The 21802-nt window shown below is 39.7% G+C and overlaps 1 protein-coding gene across 1 annotated transcript in view; it reads right to left on the bottom strand.

Moving 5' to 3' along the window:
• Positions 1-4473: 4473 nt before the first annotated feature.
• The window catches only part of LOC135474668 (E3 ubiquitin-protein ligase ZNRF2-like), a 31640-nt gene continuing 14311 nt past the window's right edge, over positions 4474-21802 (bottom strand). Inside the window, 3 exon segments of the mRNA XM_064754205.1 lie at positions 4474-10868; positions 13218-13323; positions 16714-16809. Coding sequence (XP_064610275.1) covers positions 10811-10868; positions 13218-13323; positions 16714-16809 — 260 coding nt within the window. The 3' untranslated portion in view covers positions 4474-10810.

The raw sequence follows: 21802 nt of genomic DNA on the forward strand, positions 1-21802 counted from the left end.
TATTCCTTAGCAGCCTGGTCATCTATTTTCACTTTCCAGTGTAAATTTATAACAGGCATGAACTCTCGCGCCTGGCGAACAAATCCAAGGTAAGGTTACAGTTATCCCTACATGTGAACTTGGGTTTTTACAGGCAATTCAGTCATGCAGCTAATAAGTAACCTCACAATTTGGACTGGAACTACGAGGGAGGACAAGGTCATGGCAAGTTCTTATATAATATGCTTTATTACATGTCACATTTACAATTGTTTAGCTGTAAAAAAAAACCTGCTACATTTACTAAGATCCTGTGTGACATTTCACACCATACATTATTCTGGCTCGCAGAACAAGTAAATGTTAACATGAGCAGCCTCGCCATATAGCTCTTCACTGTACTGGCAGGACTGCAGGCTGTATAAACGGGCTACTGCGTCCTAGCTGTCATGAGTTGACGCAGCCCAAGCCAGAGTTGGGCAGGATGCACAAGCTGGCTCCATTGTTAAAACTTGGACACTGCCATAAAACAATCTTTGTCATCATGAAAACTCTTCTGCAGCTTACAAGAAACAAAACACGCTAAAAAACAGGGGATTTACAATTTACAGCAAAGCTCTACTGCCGTACTGCTATTGCACTGGACATCCAACACAGGCTCAATGGAGGTTTGATTTTGGAAAACTTGATCAAGTCCTTCAGAAGTCTTGAGAATGTTCACACACTGGTGTATGCTTTTCCTACTATGTTATCATCTCTATTTCTAACAGACATAAGAGCAACTGCATAGGCTATGATGTATAACTGTGCCGGCAAGTTCTGTACATGGACAGAGCTGGAGGTAAGCGCACATGACAAGAAAGCCACAGCCCCCAAAAAGGTTGACATCACAGGCATTAAAGACATCTCCTTCTGAACTATACATCAAAAGGAGAGAAAAAACTGATGGGAAGAAATTAAAACTGAAATCTACATATGAAATCTACCAAGACAATACATGGATCCAGTTCAAACATTTTGGTCATGGAACGTTATCAGGAGTTGTCTCCCTTAACACATAACTGTCTGCAGAATCAGTAGTAATTCTCCTGTGAATACAATCTGTAACCGTCTGTAATTATGTATTTAATGATTTCCTCAACTGTTCCATTTACAACTTTTGTGACTTAATTTTCTGTACTCTAAATCATGTGTGTTACCAACACATACAGAAATGCATTTCATAAAAAATGATGCACCATTATGCGTGAAAGACTGAAGCATTTTCTTAGTTGGGTATTTAACACTACGGATGTAAAGCGTAACTGAAAGATTAACGTGATGTGGAAGGTCATTTATAACTGGCAATGACAATGATGCTTTCATACCTTAAGACAATTCACTGCCCATACACAGAAGAGAATGGCTCACCAGATGAAAGATGCAACTTGTAATTTGTTATCTGGCAGACATCACTAATTTCATCCACAAAATAAAGATTAGCATAATATTTAAGACAGTGGAGTTTGTATGAAGAAAATATTTTTCCATATTTCTCAGGAACTGTGAATGTACAATGTACACGCATTCAAGAGACTTCCCTACACTGGTCACTGTTGTCAAATTAACAGTGACAAGGTTTACAATAGGTTATGCATAGCTGCAAACGCTCTTATTTTTAGGGTCTAAGTTTTTTAAACCAATTTTTTTCTTTTAGTTTTTCTACCTTACAGAAAGTCTGTTTTTTCAGTTGTAGTCTACATGTACCGCCCATCATAATACATGGTATGGGTCAGTCTCCACAAACCATATGATGTAGCTTAGGGGCAGGTAATCATGCATATTTCACACAGGGGTTGACTTCTTGTAGCAAAATGATTCCTTGCAGATGGTAAAATATACCTGTTATATTATATGGGCCTTGAATATTTATATTTACCTTACATAGGTAATATGTATTTGACAGTTAAGCAGCTGCAATTACATGTGGATGATAAAATTATGATACCCCTTCCCCTCCCAAAATATATATACAAGTATAAAGAAACTCCACAACGTTCATTTGCACAATGATCATTTATATTCTCACGTAAACATAATGATCATTAATATTCTCATGTAAACGGAATTATTGCAGTGCTCAGCACTATGCTAAAATCCCTATCATCTAAGTCATTTTAGAAATCAAGGGCGCTCTATAAAGCTCTGAGCTTCACGTACAGAAGGTTGTCATTATAGTGTTAGAGGGATGTAAGAATTAACCTAATAATTCATATGAGACAGACAGCGGGATTTCGCCGTAGATCAACAGAAACTTTGACAACATAAACTTAAAAACTGCAACAAATACAACATACAAGTAAATTCACATTCACCAAAAGGACAGTGCATGATGATGGCCCAATTGCTATTAACCGATCCATAATAACAGAAAACCTTTATACTGGCAAACTAAACTGTGCTATACTTCATAAACACCAAAAGGCATAGCATCTTTATGTCAGCGCTCGATCCCTTGAACAGATCCCTTGAAATATTATTTATTACTAATTTAAATGATGATCTATAAATGATACCTCTATAAACATTGATGGTACAGACATCTTAACTGAGACAACATCCAGGTGAATACAGCATTCACTGTCACTACAAAGCTTGCATTCAGCACTAGCTAGCTTGACCCGGATAAAAACAATATTATATCTGTGGGTGGCTGATGAGTGTTTGAGCAGTATACAGTAACCCACATGTATCACTGAAGGATAATTAGGAGTAAGGCCAATGGATCCAATATTACATGCAGGTCTGACCAGGCAGAAGTTGTTTCAGACTGACATATATTTGACCTGAAATACTCTGTGATTTGTGAGAGGTACGCATAAACTACAGGTGACAGCTATCACAACACACATCCATGCCAGGAAAAGAGGTTGACAAACAGGTCAGAGGAATAAGGTCAGTGTACAATATGTACAATATTCATCACTGCTCATACAAAGTAGACTACCGGGCTAGGAGGAGTGTATGTACGCCACTCTTTTCACAAGCATCAACCAGTTTGAATACGATCTGTATTTGCAAGTTAAGGTTTCCAGCTCTTACTGTCAGAAAGCAATCCTGTTTCAAAGTTTTAGGCACCATGTTTTGAAAAAAATACACAGTACATATTGGCCTCTACTGGCATGCCTCCAAATACCATTCAAGTCAGTCTTACAACTAGACTTTTATTTTCCATGTCGGCACACACATAACGCAGACAAGGCAGGTATTACCCTTGTGCATGTCACTGGAATCAGAAACTACATTTCAAGTGACTGGGCTGTTGTTTCCGTTGATATGGACCTTCAGTTTTTCCCCTATACTAGACCAGGTTCTGCTGGGTGTGAACTGAGCTGACAGAACACTCTTGTGGCAGCCATTCCTATGGTGATACAGGTATTACCAGAGTGTGTGCCCTCACAATATACATATATTACCAGAGTATGTGCCCTCACAATGTACACGTATTACCAGAGTATGTGCCCTCAAAATGTACATGTATTACCAGAGTGTGTGCCACACAATATACATGTATTACCAGAGTGTGTGCCACACAATATACATGTATTACTAGAGTATGTGCCCACACAATGTACATGTATTACCAGAGTATGTGCCCACACAATGTACATGTATTACCAGAGTATGCGCCCACACAATGTACATGTATTACCAGAGTACGTGCCCACACAATGTACATGCATTACAAGAGTATGTGCCCACACAATGTACATGCATTACAAGAGTATGTGCCCACACAATGTACATGTTTTACCAGAGTATGTGCCCACACAATGTACATGAATGACCAGAGTATGCACCCACACAATGTGCATGTACATGTATTACCAGAGTATGTGCCCACACAATATACATGTATTACTAGAGTATGTGCCCACACAATGTACATGTATTACCAGAGTATGTGCCCACACAATGTACATGTATTACCAGAGTATGTGCCCACACAATGTACATGTATTACCAGAGTATGCGCCCACACAATGTACATGTATTACCAGAGTACGTGCCCACACAATGTACATGCATTACCAGAGTATGTGCCCACACAATGTACATGTTTTACCAGAGTATGTGCCCACACAATGTACATGAATGACCAGAGTATGCACCCACACAATGTGCATGTACATGTATTACCAGAGTATGTGCCCACACAATGTACATGTATTACCAGAGTATGTGCCCACACAATGTACATGTATTACCAGAGTATGTGCCCACACAATGTACATGTATTACCAGAGTATGTGCCCACACAATGTGCATGTACATGTATTAACAGAGTATGTGCCCACATAATGTACATGTATTAACAGAGTATGTGCCCACACAATGTACATGTATTACCAGAGTATGCGCCCACACAATGTACATGTATTACCAGAGTATGTGCCCACACAATGTGCATGTACATGTATTACCAGAGTATGTGCCCACACAATGTGCATGTACATGTATTAACAGAGTATGTGCCCACACAATGTACATGTATTACCAGAGTATGTGCCCACACAATGTACATGAATGACCAGAGTATGTGCCCACACAATGTGCATGTACATGTATTAACAGAGTATGTGCCCACACAATGTACATGTATTAACAGAGTATGTGCCCACACAATGTACATGTATTACCAGAGTATGCGCCCACACAATGTACATGTATTACCAGAGTATATGCCCACACAATGTACATGTATTACCAGAGTATGTGCCCACACAATGCACATGTATTACCAGAGTATGCGCCCACACAATGTACATGTATTACCAGAGTATGCACCCACACAATGTACATGCATTACCAGAGTATGTGCCCACACAATGTACATGTATTACCACAGTATGTGCCCACATAATGTACATGTACATATATTACCAGAGTATGTGCCCACACAATGCACATGTATTACCAGAGTATGTGCCCATACAGTGTGCATGTATTACCAGAGTATGCGTCCACACAATGTACATGTATTACCAGAGTATGTGCCCACACAATGCACATGTATTACCAGAGTATGTGCCCACACAATGTGCATGTATTACCAGAGTATGCGCCCACACAATGTACATGTATTACCAGAGTATGTGGTCACACAATGCACATGTATTACCAGAGTATGCGCCCACACAATGTACATGTACATGTATTACCAGAGTATGCTCCCACACAATGTGCGTGTACATGTTTGTCCAGAACGTGGCCTTGACAGGTAACAATAACAGTGAAACAGGATATCTACAGTTCAACATCATCAACTATTCATGGAAGTTGCAGCCAAATTGTTGCACATGATCAGTGATAGATCTGGGACCTGGCAACATAAGTGACAAGGACAGGTACAAAATCAGTGAGAAGGCAGGGACAAAATCAATGATAGATCTATGACCTGGCAACATAAGTTACAAGGACAGGTATAAAATCAGTGACAAGGACAGGTACAAAATCAGTGACAAGGACAGGTACAAAATCAGTGACAAGGGCAGGTACAAAATCAGTGACAAGGACAGGTATAAGATCAGTGATAGATCTAGAACCTGTCAACATCAGTGACAAGGACAGGTACAAAATCAGCGAGAAGGACAGGTACAAAATCAATGATAGATCTGGGACCTGGCAACATCAGTGAAAAGGACATGTACAAGATCAATGATAGATTTGGGACCTGGCAACATCAGTGATAAGGACAGGTACAAAATCAATGATAGATCTGGGACCTGGCAACATCAGTGACAAGAACAGGTACAGAATCAGTGACAAGGACAGGTATAAGATCAGTGATAGGTCTGGGACCTGTCAACATCAGGGACAAGAACAGGTACAAAATCAATGACAGATCTGGGACCTGGCAACATCAGTGACAAAAACAGGTACAGAATCAGTGACAAGGACAAGTATAAGATCAGTGATAGATCTGGGACCTGTCAACATCAGGGACAAGGACAGGTACAAAATCAATGACAAGGACAGGTACAAAATCAATGATAGATCTGGGACCTGGCAACATCAGTAACAAGGACAGGTACACAATCAGTGACAAGGACAGGTATAAGATCAGTGATAGATCTGGGACCTGTCAACATCAGTGACAAGGACAGGTACAAAATCAATGATAGATCTGGGACCTGGCAACATCAGTGACAAGGACAGGTACAAAATCAATGATAGATCTGGGGCCTGGCAATATCAGTGGCAAGAACAGGTATAAGATCAGTGATAGATCTGGGACCTGTCAACATCAGGGACAAGGACAGGTACAAAATCAGTGATATGAACAGGTATAAGATCAGTGATAGATCTGGGACCTGACAACATCAGGGACAAGGACAGGTACAAAATCAGTGATATGAACAGGTATAAGATCAGTGATAGATCTGGGACCTGACAACATCAGGGACAAGGACAGGTACAAAATCAGTGACAAGGCAGGTACAAAATCAATGAAAGATCCAGGACCTGGCAATATCAGTGACAAGGACAGGTACAAAATCAGTGACAAGGACAGGTACAAAATCAAATGAATATATTTTACAAAAATTTCAATTTTTTTTTTTTAAATCAGATAAAAAAAATGAAAGACTGTATCTACTGGTTAGTTTCATGGTCTCCCTAAAACCCCTCCTCCCACATCAGCCCTCCACTCCCTCGATTATGCTAGGACACATCCACAATTCCTGGATCTAACCCTGATAATGACTAATTATGTCACCTGCATTTTTAACCATTATATAAATGTGTATAGTGGTCTGGAACAAGCAGCATTGTCACAACATCAAATCACACAAACACATGCCTGTTATGTGCTCCAAAACTCTTATTTACCCGGAAATATTAATCTTGTGTTTTAATACAAACTATCTGTACTTCCATCTCTCAATTTTCAGTAACAATTTTTAATGTATAGAGTATAAATTATCACAGATATCAGCTGTACTGTTACAGGGCATGGCACATCTACCTGATGCGTTTCAATCATAAATCCTACCTGCACATTGTTTATAACAACCTACCTCGACACTATTATACAAAGTACTGTACAAGCTCCAAACACAATACAAACTTCACGCTATAAAACTCATACAGATCAAACTGTGCAGAGATAACTATTGCAAAGTGTTCAAGGTTAAGGACTATATAATTATATATAATATGCTTACACATTAATCAAGATTTTCATATTAAGTGTATCTTTCCTTAATTAACAAAAGAAAAATTTGAATGAAAGGCATATATGTACTATGGTAGCCTTATAGGGGCTAGAGAACTTCAAAAATGTGGGATGGACCCATTGATACTTCATTTCTGCCAAATTCCTGCACACACGTCGCTATCAAAGCACTTAGTGCCAAAACATTTCCTGTCTCCTAAATCAAAGCAAGACATAAATGTCGCTGGATACTACAGACATGCATGTAAATGTGGCTGGATACTAGAGACATATACATGTATGTATACATGTATTAACTTATTCATTTGACTGGTGTTTTATGCGTACTCAAGAATATTTCACTTATATGACGCCAGCCAGTATTATGGTGGGAGGACACCAGGCAGGGCCTGAGAGAAACCCATGACAATCTGCATTTTGCAGGCAGACCTTCCCACGATGCATGCTACAGATAAATACCGAGGTGAAAGGGTGGGTTTTAAATGGATCTGGCATGGCTATGTGTGGGTACATGTAAGTTGTGGGGGAGAAGCTTAGACAGATAATGTACTAACTGTAGCTACAATTATAATCCCTCCATACATAGTGATGTGGCTCACAAGTCCACAAACAATCTAGAATTGTTGTCCAAATGCCTCTGTCATGTTTACGTACATGTACACTAGAGCTTCATTTAATACAGACTGCTTGCAATTAACCTGTGTAATCCACATGTATCACCCAGTTACCTCCCCTCCCTTGATTTCAGCAAACTACATGTATGATTATAGGCATCGGCACATAAATGTGGAAGGTTTCACAAGCTTTCATCCTTTTGCTAGGATGTTTTTCAAGGTATGACACTTGACAAGTACTCAAGGTATGACACTTGACAATAACAATGTATAGAGTGAGAGGGTCTAAAGTTTGTGAAACCATTCCCATTTGTGTTGTGATGCCTCAACTTTATCATCAATGAACCCAAGTATGACTAAGTCAAAAACTACACACATGTATGTTGTCAGGGTTAGCATACACAGCATGAACCAAATATACAGCAAGACCCAGGACCAATGTACATGTATATGAAGAATACCTTGTGTCAAGAAGCATTGGGTTCATCAATATGGACATCATCATACCACCATACAATCCACCTCACAATCTGAATTCCATACCGTGTGTCAAGAAGCATTGGGTTCATCAATATGGACATCATCATACCACCATACAATCCACCTCACACTGTGAATACCATACCATGTGTCAAGAAGCATTGGGTTCATCAATATGATCATCATCATACCACCATACAATCCACCTCACAATCTGAATTCCATACCGTGTCAAGAAGCATTGGGTTCATCAATATGGACATCATCATACCACCATACAATCCACCTCACAATCTGAATACCATACCGTGTGTCAAGAAGCATTGGGTTCATCAATATGAACATCATCATACCACCATACAATCCACCTCACAATCTGAATTCCATACCGTGTGTCAAGAAGCATTGGGTTCATCAATATCGACACCATCATACCACCATACAATCCACCTCACAATCTGAATTCCATACCGTGTGTCAAGAAGCATTGGGTTCATCAATATGGACACCATCATACCACCATACAATCCACCTCACAATCTGAATTCCATACCGTGTGTCAAGACGCATTGGGTTCATCAATATGGACACCATCATACCACCATACAATCCACCTCACACTGTGAATACCATACCATGTGTCAAGAAGCATTGGGTTCATCAATATGGACACCATCATACCACCATACAATCCACCTCACAATCTGAATTCCATACCGCGTGTCAAGAAGCATTGGGTTCATCAATATGAACATCATCATACCACCATACAATCCACCTCACAATCTGAATACCATACCGTGTGTCAAGAAGCATTGGGTTCATCAATATGAACATCATCATACCACCATACAATCCACCTCACACTGTGAATACCATACCGTGTGTCAAGAAGCATTGGGTTCATCAATATGAACATCATCATACCACCATACAATCCACCTCACAATCTGAATTCCATACCGCATGTCAAGAAGCATTGGGTTCATCAATATGAACATCATCATACCACCATACAATCCACCTCACAATCTGAATTCCATACCGTGTGTCAAGAAGCATTGGGTTCATCAATATGAACATCATCATACTACCACAGAATCCACCTACATTAATGCTCTATTAAGTGCTCTTAGTGCAAATTCTGGCCAGAACAGTACAGATAATGATCTACATTTAGTTACCTGGTATAAAAGCCTTTGTCAACTTGCATCCAAATCTACTATCCCCTATGAGATGTGGCTGCACATACAGGTATTCTTGCTCATCAAAATTTCTTTCTTACGTGTACATAACATAGTGCATCCATACACAGGCATCAACACTTCCAACATACCAACACATCTTCATGTACCTGGACTTAATATAGCCATTCTAAAACATTATCAGGTATTTATCAGCTAAATTCACACAATGCAGTGTAGTATGCACTTGCAGCATACAACCAACTTCCAAAGGATAGACAGTTATGCAGTTTGGATGAAAACAGACCGTACAGAGTAGAGCATGTCCTAAGTTCAAGCAGTTGTGACCTGAAATATTAAACCATATTGTAGTAATGCAGCTTTATCACTGGTAGGTTGTCACATTGAGCGTCATGTTGGGATACAGCTGGACACATAATGTAAGCTAAACATGTACTGTTGTTAGGGTGAGGAATCTGATGAGGGTGGCCATAACACTGTGACAGTCTCCTGTAGGGCTGCCACAGACACACTGCCACACCAAAAAACAAGCAGAATTCACAAAGGAACACAACATATACTGTGTGTACCAGGCGATTTGCAGATAGAAAAATATGTCCAAGGTTAGCACATTTTCCAGTGCACACCAAACCACTGTATATACCAAGAGATGTCAACACTGACACAGGTCTGTTGGCTGGCTGGTTGGCGTCATCATATGATCTCAAGTCTCAAGAAATTCATAAACTGTCTTGTCCCACACATCTTCACACCAGAAGGTGTATGTGGCTAACTAGAAATTCAATATGGTCCCCCTACCCGAAAGACAGAACAACAAAAATGCTCTTTTATACAGAGCATTCTCTTCAGCTCATTATCAGACAGCTGAGGCAAGCTATAGTGCTTGTTTTAAATATAGTCTTTTTCTTTTATATGTACCATAAAATCAAGATGCATCACACTGAGTCATTGGTTACATACATATACATATATACAACATCTTCTGAGGGCTTCACCAGTACTCATCTGAAATGTTCATGAGGAGTTGCACAATTTTTTTTACATGCACAGTGTCATCTCCATTCTAAACACAATTTGTAGTGTAGCACATGGCTAATTTGAAACACCATCTGTAGTGTAGCACATGGCTAGTTTTAAATACCATCTGTAGTGTAGCACATGGCTAATTCTAAACACGTTCTGAGAATTAAAATCACCCTGGGCACAGATGAGAAGCACATATCCACACAGGTGTAGTCTTCATTCTTAACCCCAGGATGACATTCATCCCCAAACGTGTGTGTTGACAGATGATGCCACCCCTCGTGCCCCTCCTGTTAATCTTGTGGATGTTCTGGACATGACCTATTCACCTCAAACCACCGGTCAATACACCTGGAAGACAAAAAGACAGGTCCTGTCATACATATGTCCATCTGCATGTATACAAGCTGATGTATAGATAATTAGATGACACACTGAACTAATAGCCTATTAGCTTATATTAGCTTGATCATTTATAATATACTCCCATTCTTCGTTGGTTCAGTCAGCTGAAGTATTCTTCAAGTTGCAGCCGAATGGCCTCAGAGCAATGAGGACACAGGTTCAAATCCCGTTCCAGCTGGATTAGCTGTGGCTTTTAGTTAGACAGTTTGCCAGCCAGGCACATGCACAACATTAAACACAAATTAAATGAACAGATAATCACTTCACTAATTATTCAATCAGCTACAATGACACCTAAAAAATTCATTAGTGAGCAAAAGTATTGTATTTGCTTGATTAATGTTTATCTGAGCAATTGGGTTTAAATCTGAAATAAGCCAAAGAGTGCCCTAAAGTGCACAAGGCTACAGAATCTCTCATTTAAACACAGACATTGAGCAACACTTGAGAAGATGATTACCATGAACAAGTTTCAATAAACCAACTCTAAGAATACCCTGTTCCTCCAGTTATGTGCAAGGAAGGATATATCTGGTGTACATCTCTTGTCCAGATTGATAAACACACAGGCCCACTTACCTAAGGAATGCATGCAGGTGTTTACATTTAAAATACCACACTTCAACTAAGTGTTTGATACACATTTTCAGGCATGCGCTGAACTGTAACTTGACATGCAGAAAATCCCAGCTCCCTAAAGCCTAGATGTACGGGTACATAAAGCACACTACTGAATCCATATAAATTCTATTTTCTGAAGGTTTTGAAAAACACGTGATGATGATGTTGCAGAAAAACTTCAAATGTACATGTACTAAAACTTGTCCATGGAAGTGCGTCTAACCCTAACTCCTAAATGTATAGCCAATGTGAAAAACAAATACAAATCTTACTATCAAGTCTAGCTTCTACTGTATACACACATGCACACACATACATATGTGTGTGTAGATATATATATATATATATATATATATATATATATGTGTGTATATATACATTCGTGGGTCAGTGCCCAAAATAACCAAATGTACAAGTAGGATTGACAAACACAGGACGTACACATTTCACATAACAGCCACATCCTAGGCTCTTGTACAAGACACATACATGGACATGTAGATCTACATGTACTGGGTGCAGCACCTGCAACTATCTGAAGATGAAGATGCGAGATCTTGTCTAAACACAACGTGGAAAAGTTTCAGCATCAGGACTGAGTGCCACATTAAACAGAATGGGAGCTAATCAACGATTACACGAAGTGCCGTGTAATATTTCTATACATGAACATCTCCCACTGATCTACATGCACACAGATTATGCACTGCATGTACATGACCTGCTTGCCAGTGTAAACTTTTAAGTTATGGAACATCCCACATTCAGAATGCTACAAAGGAGTCTAGAATAGGTAAAAAAAAAAAAAGCAAAATTCCCATGGTTCTCTGAGTGCACATGATGCAAGTATATGTATTTTGATGCACTCACATATTATGAATCAAGATTATTTCTCTATGTGTTTGCAGATAACCAGTATATTTAACAATTATGAATTTATAGATGTAAAACAAATGTTTTATAAATTTGTAAAGTGACCTTTAAAGGCTTTGTGGTTAATAGTGGACACAGATCATACATGTACAGGAGGAACTTAAGCCAGCTTAACTCATACATGTACAGGAGAAACTTAGGCCAGCTTAACTCATACATGTACAGGAGAAACTTAGGCCAGCTTAACTCATACATGTACAGGAGGAACTTAGGCCAGCTTAACTCATACATGTACAGGAGAAACTTAGGCCAGCTTAAATCATATATGTACAGGAGGAACTTAAGCCAGCTTAACTCATACATGTACAGGAGAAACTTAGGCCAGCTTAAATCATACATGTACAGGAGAAACTTAGGCCAGCTTAACTCATACATGTACGGGAGGAACTTAAGCCAGCTTAACTCATACATGTACAGGAGAAACTTAGGCCAGCTTAAACCATATATGTACATGAGAAACTTAAGCCAGCTTAAATCATATATGTACAGGAGAAACTTAAGCCAGCTTAACTCATACATGTACATGAGAAACTTAAGCCAGCTTAAATCATATATGTACAGGAGAAACTTAAGCCAGCTTAACTCATACATGTACAGGAGAAACTTAGGCCAGCTTAACTCATACATGTACAGGAGAAACTTTAGCCAGCTAATGGTCTGTGCCAGTACTCTTTCTTCTGAATGTCTATACAAGTGCATGTATACACATGTGCACGCGCCTCCACTTAGCCTGATACTTACGCCTTATGATATATACAAAGACAGGGTAATCTGGCAATTGTATCCCCTTGCTGAAGATCATCAAAACATATCACACATTCTCCTTTGTCCTCTGTGAGCACATCTTCTGTAAAATGACAATAAAAGGTATGTATAGAAACAGTACAAGAGACTTTAGGATGGTTAACAAGATTTTGGTCTTGTTATATCCAACTGCGGGTTATATTAAGGCGTCTTTTAGTTAGGCTACACTACACTGTTCTCAAAATAAATCCACTAACCAACCACTAGCCCCCTTAGGGCCTTTTGCAGCAGGATCCTGATACCCCAATACCGTGCACAGAATTATTGCTGTGCTCTGTGAAAGACGTGCCTTGTGGACAACAATCTTTTGCAACACAGTCCACCATCCACTTTACTGATTGACTGCATGTTGTAACACCATGCTCCAGAACATTCTGCTTGTATGACAGCAAGCGCTGGCTTTGAAAACGCCACCTCATTCAACACATTCTTGAATGTTAATGTTCTTGTATTTTTCATTGACAGCAATGACAAAAATGACATTACATAGAATCTCAGGTACATGTTAATTCCAATGGTCTGAGATATGGCAATCTACATGTACATGTACATATCACTAACAACTAACATGTGAACATGCCTGTTCATGATGCTATCATTACAGGTGCTTTTAAATACATACATACATGACAGCGAAAAAGTAAGACCCATAACTGCCAATCATGACAGCATTATGTATTCTACTAGCCTGTTTAATAAATATAAAGTAATTAAAACAAGGTGATCTTAAACACACAAGAAAATAAATATCCTCACTTGTTACTGTTGACAAACTTATGCACAAAAATCCTGTGCTGTGGTCTGTAGCCAGTGCAAGGTGTATTAATGTATCCGCTCATCAGCAGAATCTGCCTGCTATTATGTGTACATCAAGGTGTATTAATGTATCCGCTCATCAGCAGAATCTGCCTGCTATTATGTGTACATCAAGGCGTATTAATGTAACCGTTCATCAGCAGAATCTGCCTTCTGTTACGTGTACATCAAGGCGTATTAATGTAACCGTTCATCAGCAGAATCTGCCTTCTGTTACGCGTACATCAAGGCGTATTAATGTAACCGTTCATCAGCAGAATCTGCCTTCTGTTACGTGTACATCAAGGCGTATTAATGTAACCGTTTATCAGCAGAATCTGCCTGCTGTTACGTGTACATCAAGGCGTATTAATGTAACCGTTCATCAGCAGAATCTGCCTTCTGTTACGTGTACATCAAGGCATATTAATGTAACCGTTTATCAGCAGAATCTGCCTTCTGTTACGCATACATCAAGGCGTATTAATGTAACCGTTCATCAGCAGAATCTGCCTGCTGTTACGTGTACATCAAGGCATATTAATGTAACCATTTATCAGCAGAATCTGCCTGCTGTTATGTGTACATCAAGGTGTATTAATGTAACCATTTATCAGCAGAATCTGCCTGCTGTTATGTGTACATCACGGCGTATTAATGTAACCGTTTATCAGCAGAATCTGCCTTCTGTTACGTGTACATCAAGGTGTATTAATGTATCTGTTCATCAGCAGAATCTGCCTGCTGTTACATGTACATCAAGGTGTATTAATGTAACCATTTATCAGCAGAATCTGCCTTCTGTTACGTGTACATCAAGGTGTATTAATGTAACCGTTCATCAGCAGAATCTGCCTGCTGTTATGTGTACATCATTCAGCCCATTTCCCAGCAGGTGCAATCATTGAAAGAGCATGTACACATGTATACATGCGCACAATCACCGATGGAAGGTGAGACCTTAACAATGTGTGTAGGTAACTTCCTTATCAAATAATGTTTATGGCAATGTTTCTAATCCCTAAGGCCATAGCATCTTCCTTATTTTCCCCAATCTATTCTTGATGAATTACATAATTATTAATAAGCCTAACATGCTTAGCATATTAATGCAAAAGGCTGAGACAGGGTGTACAGGGTGCGAGAAACATGCATGTCAGGAACAGAGCGAGGTGTAAACCAGGAATCCTGCTGCAATCATTTAATCATTGATGATATCATCAATGATACAATATCATTAGCATTTCATTGATGATATCACTACCATTTCATTGATATCATCACCATATCACTGATGATATCATTACCATGTCATTGATGATATCATTACCATTTCATTGATATTATTACCATATCATTGATGATATCAATACCAATATCATTGATGATATCATTACCAGTGATAATCATATAGCTTTATAACCCCTGCCTCCACACAGCCTGCTGCAATCACTAACTAACTGATGATATCATTACCTTATCATCGACAATAAGTTCTAACCACATGACATCATAAACTCTGCTCCCCCAGAGCCTTTCACATTTTTTTCTTATTCTGTTTGAAAGTTTGAATGAAATAAAGAAGGGGAAAATAATGAAACATGAAAACCCAACATGAATAGAGCTCTCAGAATCAGGCAAAATGTGCAACTTACATGTATATATGACTAGTCATGGGTGAAAGTTGATGTCATTTACTGCATATCTGTTTGTTCCATATACAAAATACCATGCAAACTAGTTAACAGATCAGTAGTCCAACAATAGTAAATGTGTGCCTGGTGCATTAATAACAGGTCAATGTTCCATGACAGAAACCAGGTGAATACTTCATAACTAAAATTCTCCATGCTTCAATCGATCAACTGATGACCCCCGTGTACATTGTACAAACAGAGGCAACCATTCATTTTAACCACACACATGTACACATATGCATACTCAATGAAACGAAGAACAGTTTTGAGCCATATACGTGTATTAATAAAGGCCTTTGTACACCTGTTTATTTCAGCAAAAATACTACATGTAGCTTGTGAAATTTCTCCTTTAACTGAAATGATTTAGAGTCGAAAAAGTGCAAATTTCTGAAAGTCTCAAAGGATGTAGGAGAACTGAACATGTGAGAAATGACAGTGTTGGCAGAAATGAATACCTTCATTCTTGCATGAATATATACATCTCTATCCACTGCACATATCCATGTATAATCAAACAGACGAGCTCCAACCTTTCCATATGACTCAGTTATATTTCTCTCATGTAAGTCAGTGTATACTACTCAGGTAATCTTCAATTTTCAGTTTCTAGATACCTCCGACATACATGTGTGCCACTGAGCTAAGCTTCAGCAGCCAGTTTTGAAGTGTATACAACACATCAATATACCACTTTCTTAAAACCCATAACTATTACCACTTGCTCCTTAAACTTTTTCTCATTTTATCACTTAAAGTTATGGAATGTCTTCCTAATTCTTTCTGGAAATGCTTGAGCTGACTACACACAAAACGTGTCACACATCATATTTCATCCCATTACAACTCAGACAATGCAAGTTTAGGCAGTGATGATATTGTACACATGGACAAGATTATCCACACTAATTCAGTCGTTAAAATCAAACCGATGAGCTTACCATTATAGCTGATTCGTGGTTTTGTCAGACATATTACCAAATGACACTCAATATCCTCCGGGGGAACAAACTTTGAACAGACAGGACACTTTATACCTGAAAAATAAAAGAATATCTTGTCATAGTAAAACAAAAAATTAAATGCAAAATTAGCTCATTCATATGACAGTTGTTTTATGCCGTAATCCAGAATTTTTCAGTTCAATGAATGTTGACACTTTATTCTTACCCAGTCTTCCAAACAATCAACAACATATGTACAATATGTACATTTTTTGAAACTGTCCATTAAACAGTGGCACCTTGACTGTGCTTATTTTGGACAATTGAAAAGGCCTTCTTGGGATGAATACTGTAAAGAATCCTCTCGTTCATATACAGTAAGCCAACAAGTTGTTTTTATGGCCTAAGGATATGACAGATTTTCCCTGGACACATGTACCCTAACTCCTCGACCCTTAAAGATCTAAGGACAGGACAGATTTTCCCTGGACACATGTGCCCTAATTCCTCAACCCTCAAAGGTCTAAGGATAGGACAGATTTTCCCTGGACACATGTACCCTTATTCCTCGACCCTTAAAGGTCTAAGGATATGACAGATTTTCCCTGGACACATGTACCCTAACTCCTCAACCCTCAAAGGTCTAAGGACGGGACAAATTTTCCCTGGACACATGTACCCTAATTCCTCGACCCTTAAAGGCCTAAGGATATGACAGATTTTCCCTGGACACATGTACCCTAACTCCTCAACCCTCAAAGGTCTAAGGACAGGACAGATTTTCCCTGGACACATGTACCCTAACTCCTCAACCCTCAAAGGTCTAAGGACGGGACAAATTTTCCCTGGACACATGTACCCTAATTCCTCGACCCTTAAAGGTCTAAGGATATGACAGATTTTCCCTGGACACATGTAAACTAACTTCTCAACACTTAAAGGTCTAAGGACAGGACAAATTTTCCCTGGACACATGTACCCTAATTCCTCGACCCTTAAAGGTCTAAGGATATGACAGATTTTCCCTGGACACATGTGCCCTAATTTCCCAACCCTCAAAGGTCTAAGGATAGGACAAATTTTCCCTGGACACATGTTCTCTAATTCCTCGACCCTTAAAGGTCTAAGGATATGACAGACTTTCCCTGGACACATGTACCCTAATTCCTCGGCCCTCAAAGGTCTAAGGATAGGACAAATTTTCCCTGGACACATGTTCTCTAATTCCTCGACCCTTAAAGGTCTAAGGACAGGACAGATTTTCCCTGGACACATGTACCCTAATTCCTCGGCCCTTAAAGGTCTAAGGACAGGACAGATTTTCTCTAGACACATGTTCTCTAATTCCTCGACCCTTAAAGGTCTAAGGACAGGACAGATTTTCCCTGGACACATGTACCCTAACTCCTCGACCCTTAAAGGTCTAAGGATATGACAGATTTTCCCTGGACACATGTACCCTAATTCCTCGGCCCTCAAAGGTCTAAGGATATGACAGATTTTCCCTGGACACATGTACCCTAATTCCTCAACCCTTAAAGGTCTAAGGACAGGACAGATTTTCCCTGGACACATGTACCCTAATTCCTCAACCCTCAAAGGTCTAAGGACGGGACAAATTTTCCCTGGACACATGTACCCTAATTCCTCGGCCCTTAAAGGTCTAAGGTCAGGACAGATTTTCCCTGGACACATGTACCCTAATTCCTCAACCCTTAAAGGTCTAAGGATAGGACAGATTTTCCCTGGACACATGTACCCTAATTCCTTGTCCCTTAGAGGTCTAAGGACAGGACAGATTTTCCCTGGACACACGTACCCTAATTCCTTCACCCTTAAAGGTCTAAGGATAGGACAGATTTTCCCTGGACACATGTACCCTAACTCCTCAACCCTCAAAGGTCTAAGGACGGGACAAATTTTCCCTGGACACATGTACCCTAATTCCTCGGCCCTTAAAGGTCTAAGGATAGGACAGATTTTCCCTGGACACATGTACCCTAACTCCTCAACCCTCAAAGGTCTAAGGACGGGACAAATTTTCACTGGACACATGTACCCTAATTCCTCGACCCTTAAAGGTCTAAGGATATGACAGATTTTCCCTGGACACATGTGCCCTAATTTCCCAACCCTCAAAGGTCTAAGGATAGGACAAATTTTCCCTGGACACATTTTCTCTAATTCCTCGGCCCTTAAAGGTCTAAGGATATGACAGACTTTCCCTGGACACATGTACCCTAATTCCTCGGCCCTCAAAGGTCTAAGGATAGGACAAATTTTCCCTGGACACATGTTCTCTAATTCCTCGACCCTTAGAGGTCTAAGGATAGGACAGATTTTCCCTGGACACATGTACCCTAATTCCTCGGCCCTCAAAGGTCTAAGGATAGGACAAATTTTCCCTGGACACATGTTCTCTAATTCCTCGACCCTTAAAGGTCTAAGGACAGGACAAATTTTCCCTGGACACATGTACCCTTATTCCTCGACCCTTAAAGGTCTAAGGATAGGGCAGATTTTTCATGGACACATGTACCCTTATTCCTCAACCCTTAAAGGTCTAAGGACAGGACAGATTTTCCCTGGAAACATGTACCCTAATTGCTGGACCCTTAAAGGTTTAAGGATAGGACAAATTTTCCCTGGACACATGTACCCTTATTCCTAGATCCTTCAAGGCTTAGGGATAGGACAGATTTTCCCTGGACATATGTATCCTAATTTCTCGAATAAGGACAGGACAGATTTTCCATGGGACACATGCACTCTAATTCCTCGACCCTTAAAGGATGAGGATAGGACTGATTTTCCCTGGACACCTGTACCCTTAATGGTCTAAGGACACAATAGATTTTCCCTGGACACATGTACCCTAATTCCTCAACCCTTAAAGGTCTAAGGATATGACAGATTTTCCCTGGACACATGTACCCTAATTCCTCAACTCTCAGAGGTCTAAGGATAGGACAGATTTTCCCTGGACACATGTACCCTAATTCCTTGTCCCTTAGAGGTCTAAGGATAGGACAGATTTTCCCTGGACACATGTACCCTAATTCCTCAACCCTTAAAGGTCTAAGGACAGGACAGATTTTCCCTGGACACATGTACCCTAACTCCTCAACCCTCAAAGGTCTAAGGACAGAACAGATTTTCCCTGGACACATGTACCCTAATTCCTCAACCCTTAAAGGTCTAAGGACAGGACAGATTTTCCCTGGACACATGTACCCTAATTCCTTGACCCTTAAAGGTTTAAGGACAGGACAGATTTTCCCTGGACACATGTACCCTAACTCCTCAGCCCTTAAAGGTCTAAGGACAGGACAAATTTTCCCTGGACACATGTACCCTTATTCCTCGACCCTTAAAGGTCTAAGGATAGGGCAGATTTTTCATGGACACATGTACCCTTATTCCTCAACCCTCAAAGGTCTAAGGACAGGACAGATTTTCCCTGGAAACATGTACCCTAATTGCTGGACCCTTAAAGGTTTAAGGATAGGACAAATTTTCCCTGGACACATGTACCCTTATTCCTAGATCCTTCAAGGCTTAAGGATAGGACAGATTTTCCCTGGACATATGTACCCTAATTTCTCGAATAAGGACAGGACAGATTTTCCTTGGGACACATGCACTCTAATTCCTCGACCCTTAAAGGATGAGGATAGGACAGATTTTCCCTGGACACCTGTACCCTTAATGGTCTAAGGACACAATAGATTTTCCCTGGACACATGTACCCTAATTCCTCGACCCTTAAAGGTCTATTTCTCGACCCTTAAAAGTCTGTTTCTCGACCCTTAAAGGTGTAAGGACAGGACAGATTTTCCTTGGACACTTACCCTAATTCCTCGACCCTTAAAGGTCTAGGGATAGGACAGACTTTCCCTGGACACATGTACTCTAGTTCCTCAACCTGTAATGGTCTCAGGATAGGACAGACTTTCCCTGGACACATGTACTCTAACCCTAAACTTTCACTGTGATTTAACATGGGTGTTCATCAGAATAAATCAGTTATCCTGGATTTTTAAACTGAACGACTTTAATTTACTCCATGGTCACACTAGAAAATAAAGACAGCATACATGCATGTGTATCTCATTAGCTTGTTTTTGTTTCTAATTTTGCCCACTGTAATTTCCCCATAATGCATGACTGCCAATTGTATCTGTACAGTTTACATGTATGGCTGTGAATTCATGATCTTCACTGTAGGTAATAAGTATATAAATGACTCCTTCACTGCAGTCCCTGGGCTGAATAAAGACTGATAGCAGAATCCACTGGTAACTGCAGCCCATCATGTGTTATCATCAAGACACATGTACTTTTACTGCTGCTGTCAATAATTACTGACTCATTGATTGCTATTACTCACACACTTACATGTATATGTATATTATGAAAGCATTTCACCGATGTATAAACCAAGCTTTAAGCCAATCTGGCGAGAAGTTAACATGTATACATATATGTCTGCGTGTGTAAATATATGTGGGTCCATGCGTGTATGTTATAAAAGCATTTGATCCAGGTATAACCAAGCTTATAGTGAATCCAGTAAGAGGCTAACATGTATACATGTCTGTGTGTGTACACATACATGTATGTCTGCATGTGTACTCATACATGTATGTCTACGTGTGTGCACATACATGTATGTCTGCGTGTGTACACATACATGTATTTCCCAGTGTGTACACATACATGTATTTCCCAGTGTGTACACTCCATGTACGTCCTTGTGTGTACATATGCATGTATGTCTGCGTGTGTACACATACATGTATGTCTGTGTGTGTACACATGCATGTATATCTGTGTGTGTACATATACATGTATGTCTGTGTGCGTACAAATAGATGTATGTCTGCATGTGGACCTATACATGTATGTCTATGTGTATGTACATATAGATGTATGTCTGCGTGTGGACATATACATGTCTGTGTGTGTACATATACATGTATGTCTGTGTGCGTACAAATAGATGTATGTCTGCATGTGGACCTATACATGTATGTCTATGTGTATGTACATATAGATGTATGTCTGCGTGTGGACATATACATGT

Source organism: Liolophura sinensis, chromosome 9, assembly GCF_032854445.1.
Source record: "Liolophura sinensis isolate JHLJ2023 chromosome 9, CUHK_Ljap_v2, whole genome shotgun sequence".
NCBI lineage: Eukaryota > Metazoa > Mollusca > Polyplacophora > Chitonida > Chitonidae > Liolophura > Liolophura sinensis.